The sequence below is a fragment of the Astyanax mexicanus genome, chromosome 18, assembly GCF_023375975.1.
Source record: "Astyanax mexicanus isolate ESR-SI-001 chromosome 18, AstMex3_surface, whole genome shotgun sequence".
In the NCBI taxonomy this organism is placed as follows: Eukaryota; Metazoa; Chordata; class Actinopteri; order Characiformes; family Acestrorhamphidae; genus Astyanax; species Astyanax mexicanus.
In genome coordinates this window covers 13,297,557-13,310,152 of record NC_064425.1, presented here as the reverse complement: position 1 = coordinate 13,310,152, position 12,596 = coordinate 13,297,557, and the positions used below count along the sequence as shown (strand labels likewise).

Genomic DNA, 12,596 nt, shown 5'->3' with positions numbered 1-12,596 from the left:
CAGTTTTTTGTTAGGCTGGAGGGGAAGGTTAGGGGAAGTGTTAGGGCTCCATGGCCCTTCTTTATGAAAAATTATTGGCAAGATGAAACCCTCAATTATAAATATTTCCTTTGTTAAAAAAATATTATAGCAATTGCATTGTCTTAGTTCATGTAGTTTCAATTCATTATTGCTTTTTTTTTTCAGAACAAGCATATAAAATCGGTAGTATTACATTTTTTTGTTAAATGCTGCAACAACAGGTGGGCTGGATAAATCTGGTTGATGGGTTATTCTCAGTCAAACAGAAACACTAAAGTGTTTAAAACCTCCATCAGCACTGCTGTGTCTGATTTACCTGCACAACCAGTGTATTGCGGTAGCCGCATGCAAAGTGGAGCTGGGGGAGAAGCTGCTTGTGCTTCTCCTGCAGGGACTGAAAATTGAGTTTTAGGAAAGAAACAAGTTTTGTAGCTCAATACACATCATATAACGAGCTCTAATCAGCTCATATACACCAGAAACATCTGTAGAATAATGTTACATTCTGGAAATGCAGACCTTTCTCTTACTAAAAATAAAATGCATCTCTTTTCCAAGTTAAATCCACTATGTTATTTATGGAAGACCATCATTTAACATCTTATTAAAGAAGCAAATCAAGGTGTTATCAATGTTTTAAAAAACAGTTTTCATAGTTGATGATATTACTGTAGAAATTTAGAGTAACAGGGTGGCAAATTAAGATTGGTTGTATATAGACCAGAATTTAGACTCCTATAAAATAAGAAAATCATAGAATTATTCAAAGACATAACTAAAGTCTTAAGAACCAGTATGTAATAGTATTCATTATGTATGTTTCAATTATTAATAACCACAAAATAAAAAATAATAATACTGTAAGAATTTGAAGTAATGGAATAGTAAGAACAGAAAAATTGTCTATTTGATACAGATACAGAACTGCAGTCTATAACTATAGTGCTCATACATGAGCAGTGGAATTGATGAGATGAGTGTAAAAACAAGAATATGGTTTAAAAGAAGAGCCTGGACAATGTATTCTTTGTTAGTTTGGAATGCACAGGTTATCTGGTCGTTTGCAAAGAATCGTTATGAGCCTCCTAAAAGCTACCCCACCCAGCAGACTGTGCTAAAATTTAAGAAACCTGAGATAAATCACCTGAGACTTCTTTTAATCAACCGCATTCACGTTGTTGTCTGAAAGAGGTGTGGCCTGTTGGAGCAGTAATAGCAACACCCAGTCTAAATTAAAGCAGGTTAGAGGTGCGCCCTTCCATGGCTTCTACCACCCCTTACCAAAAACTTAATGAGGTCATGACGTTAGGCTCCGCCCTACAGGTGTCGGCCTCCTGTGGGACGGCACCATCATAAAGAAGTGGGACAATGTCTCTCAGTCAGAAACACAGAAGCACAGTCCTCGCCACAACTGTCGGAACAAGTACGAGGAGCAAGAGTGTCTTCTGCTCTGTCGCATCACTCTGTGAGTAGCCCTGCTTTTTTCATCAGCACTGTTCATACAGAAATCTTTTTTAATATAAATCAGTTTTTACAGATTCTACAGATCATTGGTTGCCATGTATACAAAGTAATTCCAGTTGGTTTGGTGTGAAATGGTTCATGTTGGAAAAATAGTGCAGAACTCTGACTTCAGTACAGTGGTGGTAGAATCAGAAGAACCAGAGACGAGAATGTACAATTACTACCATTATAAACTTTTCCTGCTAGACTATTCAGTTTCTTTAGAACAGATCATTTTTTTACTTTGAAGATCTTTGTTTAGAAGGTTTTTAGATCAGTTATGTGTGGGCAGTGTGCCATATTTGATCTTATCTTGCTAAATCTAGTTTTCTGGGCATATTGTGGCTTTCATCCATGATTTAAAGAACATTGATCAACACATTCAATTACAGAGAGAAGAATTAGACACTTCTGTTTAATTGCATGGAGTACATCACTTTTGGATTGGAAATCACTATAAAAAGTATGGATTATTTTATGACTAGCAGTTTTTAAGCATCTGCTTCTACTAATGCATTTTGTCCGCATGTTAAAAATGTTGTAATAAATATCTATATCATGTAAATATCTCTAAATAACAATGGGATATAATATTTTTACCCAGACCTAAGCTCAATTGATTTAAAGTTTATTTCTTTTATTTCATTTTAATAGTAATTTAAGCTTTAAATTGCCTTTATTTATGACTGCGTACAGACATCAGTCAACCATAACATTACGACCATCTCTTGTTATGTGCATTGAGCATGTAGGACACTTTCCTTCCTAGTTCTAGAATTACAGGCTGTAGTTCTGTCTCTGTTTCTCTGTATACTTTATTATTCTCCTCTCTGGGGCGCAAAGTGGTCCAGCAGTCTAATGCGATTGCGCTATGATAGGAGATTGGCAATTTGAATCCCGGTCATGCAGCTTGCCATCAAATGCCAAAGCCCAGAGAGAGCACAATTGGCACTTTCTCTTAGGGTCTCCTAGGCTGATCGGTATCAGTGCAGAGCGTGCTGTGATTCTACCCAGCAATGCTGCATCAGCAGCAGTTTAAAAAAAGAGGCAGTGGCTGACTTCACATGTATCGGAGGAGGCATGTGTTAGTCTTCAAAGTATTTTTTTGTGCCGTCTTTAGTGATGGGGATATACAACTGAGTAGCTCCTGAATGGGTGGGACAATCAGCCTAGCTATATCGGGAGAAATTGGGAAACAATTATAAATAAATTTATTTAAAAAAAAATAATAAAAAAAAAAATATATATATATATATATATATATATATATATATTTCCTCCTTCTTTTACTCCGTTCTTTAATACTCAGGACACCACTGGATAGACCACCACAGAGCAGCTATTATTACATTTATTTGGTTGGTGGGTTGTTATTCTTAGTACTACACTAACATTGGCATGTTCTAATGGTACGAGTGGAACCTGTGGGCACTGATGAAGGTCTAAAGGATAACCATCATAAACTGTGCAGCAACAGATTCAGAGATTCTGTATCATGGGAGGTAAATCCTGCCAAAAATAAAATGAAAATTAAAAAAAAAGAAAAGAAAAATGCAAATACAGTTTTATGCTTTCTTTTTTCAAACGTGCGAAAATATTATGATACAATTAAAAATGAAATTTGCAAGTTGAAAATGAAAAAGAAAATTGGGAAATGTAAAAGTTAATCATCAGAAGATAGTTCTAATTGTCCTTTCTGTTTACCTTTTTTATTTTGACAGTGAAAGTGCCGTCCACTTCAAAAACTGAATCACAAAATGTAACTTTTGTCACATATGACTCATGCTCAAGTGAAAAATTAGCAAATAAAATGATTGAATTTCATTTTTAATTTTGTCAATTTTTTTCACACATGTTCAGAAAAAGAAAGCGAAAACTGTATTTGCATTTTCATTTTAGTGTTTTCATTTCAGTTCTATTTTTGGCAGGATTTACCTCCCATATCTGTAGTTCCTCCAATATGCTTCTTCTTTTAAAACTGTCCTTGCAACAGAATCTAGGTTCACATTACAGGCCTCATTTACTGCACAAAATCTGATCTGACCTTTTATTTACATTCATGCCTGTGATTCAAATATCAATATTAATAACTAATCTAGGTATGTAATATCTGTCTGACTTTGCTTTATCTACAAGGTGGAGCAGCTGTAGGTAGGAGTGTGTAATAGAGTGGGGGACAGTAAGTGATTAAACACAGAAACATGGTCATAATGATATGCTTGATCGGTATTAATGTGGTAATGTGTCTGTAAGATATAGATATAGATATAGATATAGATATAGATATAGATATAGATCCAGCTATAAAGACCCAGCTAAGTAATGTTTAGCACTGTTTTAAAAACATAACACGTTCTGGGAACGTTCAGTAAACAGTTTGCTATGGTGGAGATAAAGCATTGGGACGGTTCTATTATGGAGATAAAGGAAACATGTTAAGTCTTTGTTACACTGATAGAGATGAGCAAGCTCAGAGATCATGAATACAGGGCTTTGTGGGATTTGCTTTTTGACACGTTTTAAACAACTGAAGATACAGATACTGTGTATGCCCTAAGCGTCATAATCCAAAAATAGCCTACATTGTGGCATTTCGTAAACCTACGTTTCTCATTTGTATCTTACGATGTCCTTCGGCTCTTTGGTTCTTCATTCACTGATGATCTTGAGGAGAAAACTGTACGCCTCCATACTGCCTACTGCTTTATTCCTGATGAATATACTGTACTGCCCTCAGGTTGAGACTGACCTGTAGAATGACCCACCAGTTTCCCACACTCACCACGGAGCAGAAGAGGGAGCTGCATGAGATAGCTCTGCGCATTGTGTCTCCTGGAAAAGGCATTCTAGCAGCCGACGAGTCAGTAGGTCAGTGCCACTGTTGAGACTGTTCAGTCTGTAATAATGCTGTTCCACCTACACTCTTATATATAATGATTCTCAGGTTGGATGTATGATTGTGGAGAAATCCTTGCTTAAGGGAAAGTCATTGTTACAGAACCTTCACCAAACTGTTTGAGTGTCCCTTTAAATTCTGTGACTCTAAGTGTAGGAAGGTACAACAACACTGGTAACCCCCCCCTTAATGGGCGCTCCCAATAGTTACTGACGGTAGAATATAACCAGACTGGAACATGTTCAGCAGTATCCATGCACACCAGCTATTCAATCCTTAGCACTAGAAGTGGTGAAAAAGGTGTTAAAAATCATGTAATTATTATCCCAAAAGAGCTCATGGTGATGTATGTGTGTGTCATAGACACTTTTAAAGCTGTGTAAAGTTCATACAGAACTCTGTCTGTCCTTCACTTTATCTCATGAAGTTCCTAAATGATACATACTGAACATCCTGTCAGCATCACAGGAATTACAGGAAAGTACAACGACACTGGTATCAGAACCCCCCTCAAGAGGGCGCTCCCACTAATTAATGACAATAGAATATAACCAGACTGGAACATGTTCAGCAGTATCCATGCACACCAGCTGTTCACTGTCTTTAACACTAGAATGGATATATCTATCCTTTATATTTGATAATATTTTATTTTTGCTGAACATTTCCTTACTCATCTTAACTTTATTTAACTGAACTGAGTTTTATATGGTCATATTTGTAGCAGAGTTCTGTTTAAACTCAGCGCATTTAGCCTCAGTCTTGGTAAAATAACAATATAATATTTCAGTAAAGATAGTGGTTATAGTGTGTTTCATATCGTTGCTTTGCAGTTTGCACTACACTTGATTCAACATTATTTATTATAACATAATTACATGTTTGAGCAAGACAGGGGTGCTCCGCGGTGCTCATGCGCCCCCAGCAGCGAGTGGCATTTTAAAGCGCTGGAAATTAGTAATGAATTAATACATTTTACCTTTTTTAAATGTGACCTGGTAATGAGAAATGAACACTAACATATGGTTTTATATATCTATGTATTTCACTGCTGGAAGTATTACAAAAAAACTGACCTTCACATCATGGTTCTTCAGTTCTGCTCCTGCTCCTGGATTACCTTACTTACATTGATATTTAATTTATTAGTAGTGGTGTTAATCGCTTAAAAAATTAATCTGATTAATCACTACGAAATTCTGTGATTAACTACAATTAATCGCATTTGTTTTGTGTGTGGGTTTGTGCGTACGTGCGCGCGTGGGTCCGTGTATGAGTAAGAGAGAGAGGGAGAGAGAGCGATCTCTGACGTCGAAACTGAAAGTCTGAACCGGAGTGTAACTGCTGGACACCCTAAGAGCGCCGCCGTTTAATCATTCAGCCAGAAAACTAATCAGTGCGTTGGTCGGGGGCGGGGCAGATTACAGCGGAAGGAGGAGTCAAACTTGGTGCCTTAATTAACTTGCGTTAAAAAAAAATTAACAAATTAACAGCGTGCGTTAACGCTTCAACACTGACACCCTACTTATTAGTAGTTTGGCCTGTGCTGGGTGGACCCTGTTCTCCAGGACCCGACATGAAAAGTCGTATTTTAATATGTAGAAGTTTTCAAAACACTCTTTTACTTTTACTCTTTAGTACCGTTTTCCACAAGTATTAAAACTCACCAATCTAAAGCACTGGCTCTGTCTGAGTTTGATCTCTGTGGCTGGTCCTACAGGCAGCATGGGAAAACGTCTAAACCAGATCGGAGTGGAGAACACGGAGGAGAACCGCCGCCTGTTTCGCCAAGTCCTCTTCACTGCAGACGACCGTATCGATAACTGCATCGGCGGAGTCATCTTCTTCCATGAAACGCTCTACCAGAACTCAGACGACGGTGTTCCTTTTGTTAAAATGATTAAAGACAAAGGCATCACTATCGGTATTAAGGTATTTCACTCGCTCCTCAGGAGTTCAGGATGAGGTCTGGTGACCTCTTCTGTCTGGTTTCACTTTTCACCTTTAAAATGTCTAATAAGTTAAATTAGAAATAGTTAACTGCTTTACTAATTACATTCCTAATCAAGTGGTGAAAAATGTGCTAAAAATCATGTAATTATTATTATCCCAAAAGACCTCATGGTGATGTGTAAAGCATACCTGTCAAGTCTCCCGTTTTGTCCGGGAAACTACCGTATTTTACTCCTCTTTCCCGCCGTCCTCCCGTATTAGTATTTTCCCGTAAATTTCCCGTATTATATTAAGATTAAAAAATATATATTATTGAGGAGACAGGCACTGACCCCGCTGTGTCTCTTAACCAATCATGGAGCCGGTTCAAGGAGAAAGTCCCGCCTTTCAGGAGAAACAGCCAATCAGCTTGCAATAGAGGGTCAGTGTGGGGAAGCCCCTCCCCGTCGCTGTGAGTTCAGGCAGCTAGTTGGAGCTGCTGATGTTAAAACAGATCTGGATATTCAGGGATTTTTCTAAAAGAAAGGTAACGGTAGGCTAATCATGTAAACTGTGATGAGATTTTTCTGATAGCTGCTTAAAAATACTCCGAAATAAAACACACAGATTAAACCTTTTAAAATAAAAAATTACAGCTTGTGACTCAGTTTAACTAGAAAATGTGGAGAGGACCGAAATTAACTGAACTGATCAGGGGTTGAGTGATCAAAAGAAAGAAGTATTAATTAAAAATGATTAATTGTGTAGGCCATTAGGACTAATTTTTACTGATGGAATATATCTGGTCCATGTCCTTTTAGTAAAATCTCATAATACTATTTTTAGGTCACCTACAGTCATTTTGCAGAATTTGTGCACCCTTTGTTTAATTTTAAATCTATTAAATAAATAAAAAAATATATAATATAAAAGTGTGCATTTATGGCAAAAAAGACATGAAATCTTAACTTTTTTAATATCTAGAAAAGTATTTTTAATTTGGCTGTATTAAAAGAATGACATATGTAGGAATGTCCACAACATTTCAGATTCTAATAATTTAATTGTAGTGTGTAAGTGGTTCACATGTGGTTATTTTACATTTTTTTTGTAAACCTGTCTTAAAATGTAAGGGATACTGAACCTTCGTTAGGCTGGTGGGACGGCTTTAAGCGGACAGAGGAAAATATCCCTTATTTTTAAATCTAAAACTTGACAGGTATGGTGTAAAGTTCATACAGAAAGTTCAGTCCTTCACTTTAATTCATGAAGTTCCTTAGTGGACAGTGTGTAAATTATATTTACCATATACTGATAAAATCAAGCTCTTTCTCTTTTTTCTCAAAATCATTTTAAACTTTTCTCCACGTTCACAACCAATAATTTTAGAAACGCAATAAGATACAGAAAACAATTTCAAAACTTCATATTCATACCTAGCTCATTTTAAGCTACACAAGGCATAGTTTTCCTGACATTATTATTTAAAAACTCGCCTACAGATTGCTAAAATAGGGCCCTAGGACTAGGGGTACTATAGTTCACAAAAAACAGCACTAAGAAATAAACTTTTTTTAAACATTGTTTTATTAATATTTTTCTGTTTAGTACATAATTTTAGTAAATAATTTAATTTTGTTAACTTCTATTCTGTCCTAAAGGTTGACAAAGGAGTAGTTCCCCTGCCTGGAACGAATGGTGAAACTACTACACAGGGTCAGTCTCACATCCTATAATCTCATAAAATCTTTCCAGGGTTTAAAGCAGAATCTCCTTATTGTTGAGGTTTTAGATTGACTGAAGCTCTGTGCAGGGTTGGATGGTCTGTCGGAGCGATGCTCTCAATACAAGAAGGATGGAGCGGATTTTGCTAAGTGGCGCTGCGTGATGAAGGTCAGCGACACCACCCCGTCTCAGCTCTGCGTTACAGAAAATGCCAATGTCCTCGCTCGGTATGCTAGCATCTGCCAGCAGGTACAGTAAGACTCTGAGTAAAGTTGTCTACACATGAAGGGGCAGTTTCGCAGGCAGGGATTTGGGCTAGTCTTGGACTAAACAGCATTTTGGAAAATTTTGACCCAATCCCATTAGGCTCAATTCTCATTTGTACCCCTACTGCTTGTTTTTAAGTATAACCCTTTCCCTAGGGTAAGGGATGAAGTCCTCCCCATAAGAATTTAAATACAGGCCAACAATTAAGATACAGATATAGCAGTATAGCAGTGGAGCGCTGGTTAACTTTTTAACTTTAAGGCCTTAGTTCCTCTGGGAAAGGAAGCTGAAATTAGCCTTTATTAGCTTTTATTTTATTTTATTTTATTTTAAAATTGCTTATTTAAAAATGCAGATTTATGGGGTCTCTCTCTGTGTTTTCTCTTGTATTTCAGCACGGGATTGTACCCATTGTGGAACCTGAGATCCTGCCCGATGGTGATCATGACCTGAAACGCTGCCAGTTTGTTACAGAGAGGGTTGGTGGTGATCCATCATTAATGTCTTTATGCCACATGACACACGACACCAGCTATAGACCATTTAAACCATTTTTTTTTTGTGTGTTGCTCCATGTTTCTCCTCCAGGTTCTTGCAGCAGTCTACAAGGCCATGTTCGATCATCATGTGTACTTGGAGGGCACTCTGCTCAAGCCCAACATGGTGACCCCCGGACACGGCTGCCCCACCAAATACAGTGCAGAAGAAGTGGCCATGGCGACCGTCACCGCCCTGCGGCGCACCGTCCCTCCTGCGGTTACAGGTGCGGTCAGGTCGCTGCTCAGCGTTACACTGTACGCTCCCCGCCTGTACACTGGAACAGCGCTGATTAACCTTTGCTTACAGGGGTGACCTTCCTGTCTGGAGGCCAGAGTGAAGAGGAGGCTTCCCGCAACTTAAACGCCATCAACAACTGCCCGCTGGTGAAGCCCTGGGCCCTCAGCTTCTCCTTTGGTCGAGCCCTGCAGGCCTCTGCCCTGAAAACCTGGCGCGGCCAGAGAGAGAACCAAAGCGCCGCCACCGAGGAGTTCATCAAACGTGCAGAGGCATGTACTGATATTTCCCTCCTTTACTAGTCCTAGAGCCCTATATTAGTTCAGAAATCAATATTTGGTGGAATAACCCTGTTTTTTAATCTCAGTTTTCATGCAAATTGGCATGTTCTCCTCCACCAGTCGTACAAACTGCTTTTGGATAACTTTATTCAAGCAGTTTTACTTGGTTTGATGGCTTGTGATCATCCAACTTCCTCTTAAATATATTCCAGATGTTTTTTTAATTTAGTAAAATCAAAGAAACTCATGATTTTTAAGTGGTTTCTTATTTTTTTTCCAGAGCTGTATTTTGTCTGATTTTTTTGCAGTGTAGAATTCTTCCAGTTATCATGGAAAATAAGGAGTTTGGATAAAGGCAAGGCCTTTTAATGTGGAGATATGTACGAGCACAGTAGCCATTACAGCCAAAACAGCCATAACCAGACTAAAACTTTCTGATAAGGACTTTAATACTGGTCCACTTCACCAACTGTACAGACAGACGACAGAAATGAGGGCAGCAGTCCAATCTCACAAGCTAATCACTAATTTATTAACTAAACAGCATGTGTATGGGTGCTCTGTATGCTGTGCATAGTTCCTGGTCCCTAGAAATACCAGATACATGTGTCTACAGTAATTACAGTTATATATTAAATTTATACTGATTTTTATACTCATTTTACACGTTTTTTCCTTATGTTCTTCAGGTCAACAGTCTAGCAGCCCAGGGGAAGTACTGTGGTGGAGGAGACAGCAGTGGAGCTACTGGCCTCTCTCATTACCTCTCTAGTCATGCTTACTGAATCACTGTTAACTGTCTTTGTTTGATGATTTCTGAGGTATAGCCATTGCCACTGCCATAGAAATTACTACTAAAGATATATATATATATATATATATATATATATATATATAATTAATATATTACTATAATATGTAATGTAGATTCAGAACATCCCAGTTCTATCCGGACTAAATCTGGAGAATCGAGAGTTGATTAAAAGGAACGGATTGAATTAAATGCCAAATATTAAACAATCAAAAACACTGTATCAGGTTATCGCTTCATGGTCAAATTGAGTAAATGCTCTTAACCCTTTAACGTTCTGCTCTGTTCTAATTATTTTGTAGAGCAACTTTTAAGGCATTATGGACTATACTGCTAAAAATATCCTGCGCTGGTCTGCATTGTGTTTGGTGATGTGAGGTCTGGATGGATTTGAGATGCTCAGCCATGGGAATTGGGAATTTGGTTTGGATGGGTTTGCAAATGTTTTTAGCAATACAGTCAATTTAGTGTATCTTATTGAGGAGGTGTTAAACTGTTATTTGTAACAATCAAAGGTTAAATAGAAGTAGAAAATAAAATCTGACAGAGGTCAATAGTTCCAATATTAACTCTTTTCAGTTTGTGTTCATAAATAAATCCCTAAACACATGTGGATTGGTGGACTTTTTGAAGGTAAGCATGTAATCTTCACCATATTATAGTTTCAGGTTTTGATGGATGTAATTGTGTATAAGTATGTGGGATTTGCACATGTATTTTTTACTGTAGAATTTTAAAAACTAGGGTCTTCAAAACAAAAAAAAATGCTAACTGTTATTATTATTCATGCCCAAAATCAAATAATTTCATATTGCTTTTTTGTGATTAAGATGTTAAAGGGTTAAGAATTGATGCACTTGCTACAATAAACTAATCACAGAGAAAATTCATATAATTTAATTAAACTATACTAACGACGCTGTTATGATTCTTATTACTGAGCCAACACAATTTGAGTTTCTCTATTAGATTTGTTAGGATGATTGAACTGACCTGCTTGTGTGATCCCGTTGTTCCTAAATACAATTCTTTACTGAGCCTCTTGATGTGATGCTAAGTTCCTGTTTATTGTGTTGTTTTTGTAAGTGCTTTGGTTGTATCTGGTGAGACAAAAAGCAATTATTGTATCGATAAAACAATAAACAGTAAAAATAATTAAGTGTGTAATTGCTGCATAGTTTGTGTTCATTAATCAAGTTGTACTGTATGTATCTGTCTGTTTTATAAGTCTGTATCTACAGCTATAGCAGTAGTACTGTCCATGCCTATAGAATAATATGCCACTGCTGGCCAACAGAGACTAAAAGACCAAGGTATTTAATACTTTACGTAAAAATACATAATACAGAACAAAGTAAAAAAAAAAATACACAAGACAATATTAACCATTATTAATAATTAAAAGAATAAAAAGTAATGAAGACTAAGAACACAAAGAAAATACAGTAAAAAAAATTATAAAGATGAAATTGAAAACTTCAATTAAAATGATTACGAATTAAAATACAAGAAATAAATCAACACTAAAGTACTAAACATATGCAAAATACATTATGTTAAACAGTTTGAAAAGCACGGGTAAACACATTTTCCAAAATAGCACCACACGTATCTCTATTTTATGAAGCATAAAGCTCTTGATTGTTTTGATAGTAAATAAAATGTCTATTGTTTAGTTTAAGACACCACAACTCCTGCTTCCTATCACCCTATCACCATAACTGTAACACATCTGAGTTTCATTCTTTACAACAGAGCATTTCACACCAAACTACTCTCAATTACTTATTTTGCATCTCAATGACTTCATTATGCAGACATGTTTATGCTGACATTATGCAGAGTCTATTTAGTTACACACAAAAGGACTGTGTAGTAAATACAAATGAATTAGGTAAATCAGAACTTTACACATACACTTTAAAATTACAGACATTTCAGCAAGTGTATGATTATAATGGATTGTATTGCAATGTTATATATAGCAAATGTTTAAATGTTAAAAGCCTGCATTCATTTGTTCATGTGTGTATTAACAATAAGAGTGCATTAACATACGTTTTTTGGTTGTATAATATCTTTTAAGGATCATGATGATAAAACCAACTTTTTCCATCGCTAAGTCATAATTATGAGATACTAAATCATAATTATGAGATAATACCCCCAGACCTAGTATCTCATAATATAATATCTTATAATTAGTCAAGATGTTTTTGTTGTCAGTACTGCATGTTCATAACATAAAGAGGATTGAAATATTTTTCCGAAAAATACAGCAAAATTACATATTAATAAAGTGATAGCTGACTAAAGTACAACTACATAAAATTATAAATAATAAAAACTTACATTACAACAAGATCACAGATATAGACATTTATAA

At 36.4% G+C, this 12,596-nt stretch overlaps 1 protein-coding gene across 1 annotated transcript; it reads left to right on the top strand.

The window, feature by feature from the left end:
- The first annotated feature begins 1,345 nt into the window (after window positions 1–1,345).
- On the top strand, window positions 1,346–11,377 carry aldoca (aldolase C, fructose-bisphosphate, a). Its single transcript, XM_007248635.4, has 9 exons — window positions 1,346–1,486; window positions 4,262–4,392; window positions 6,141–6,352; window positions 8,014–8,068; window positions 8,166–8,326; window positions 8,740–8,823; window positions 8,933–9,107; window positions 9,191–9,390; window positions 10,089–11,377. The coding sequence occupies exons 2-9, from the start codon at window positions 4,281–4,283 to the stop codon at window positions 10,182–10,184; spliced, it is 1,095 nt and encodes a 364-aa protein (XP_007248697.3). The 5' UTR covers window positions 1,346–1,486; window positions 4,262–4,280; the 3' UTR covers window positions 10,185–11,377.
- Window positions 11,378–12,596: the final 1,219 nt, after the last annotated feature.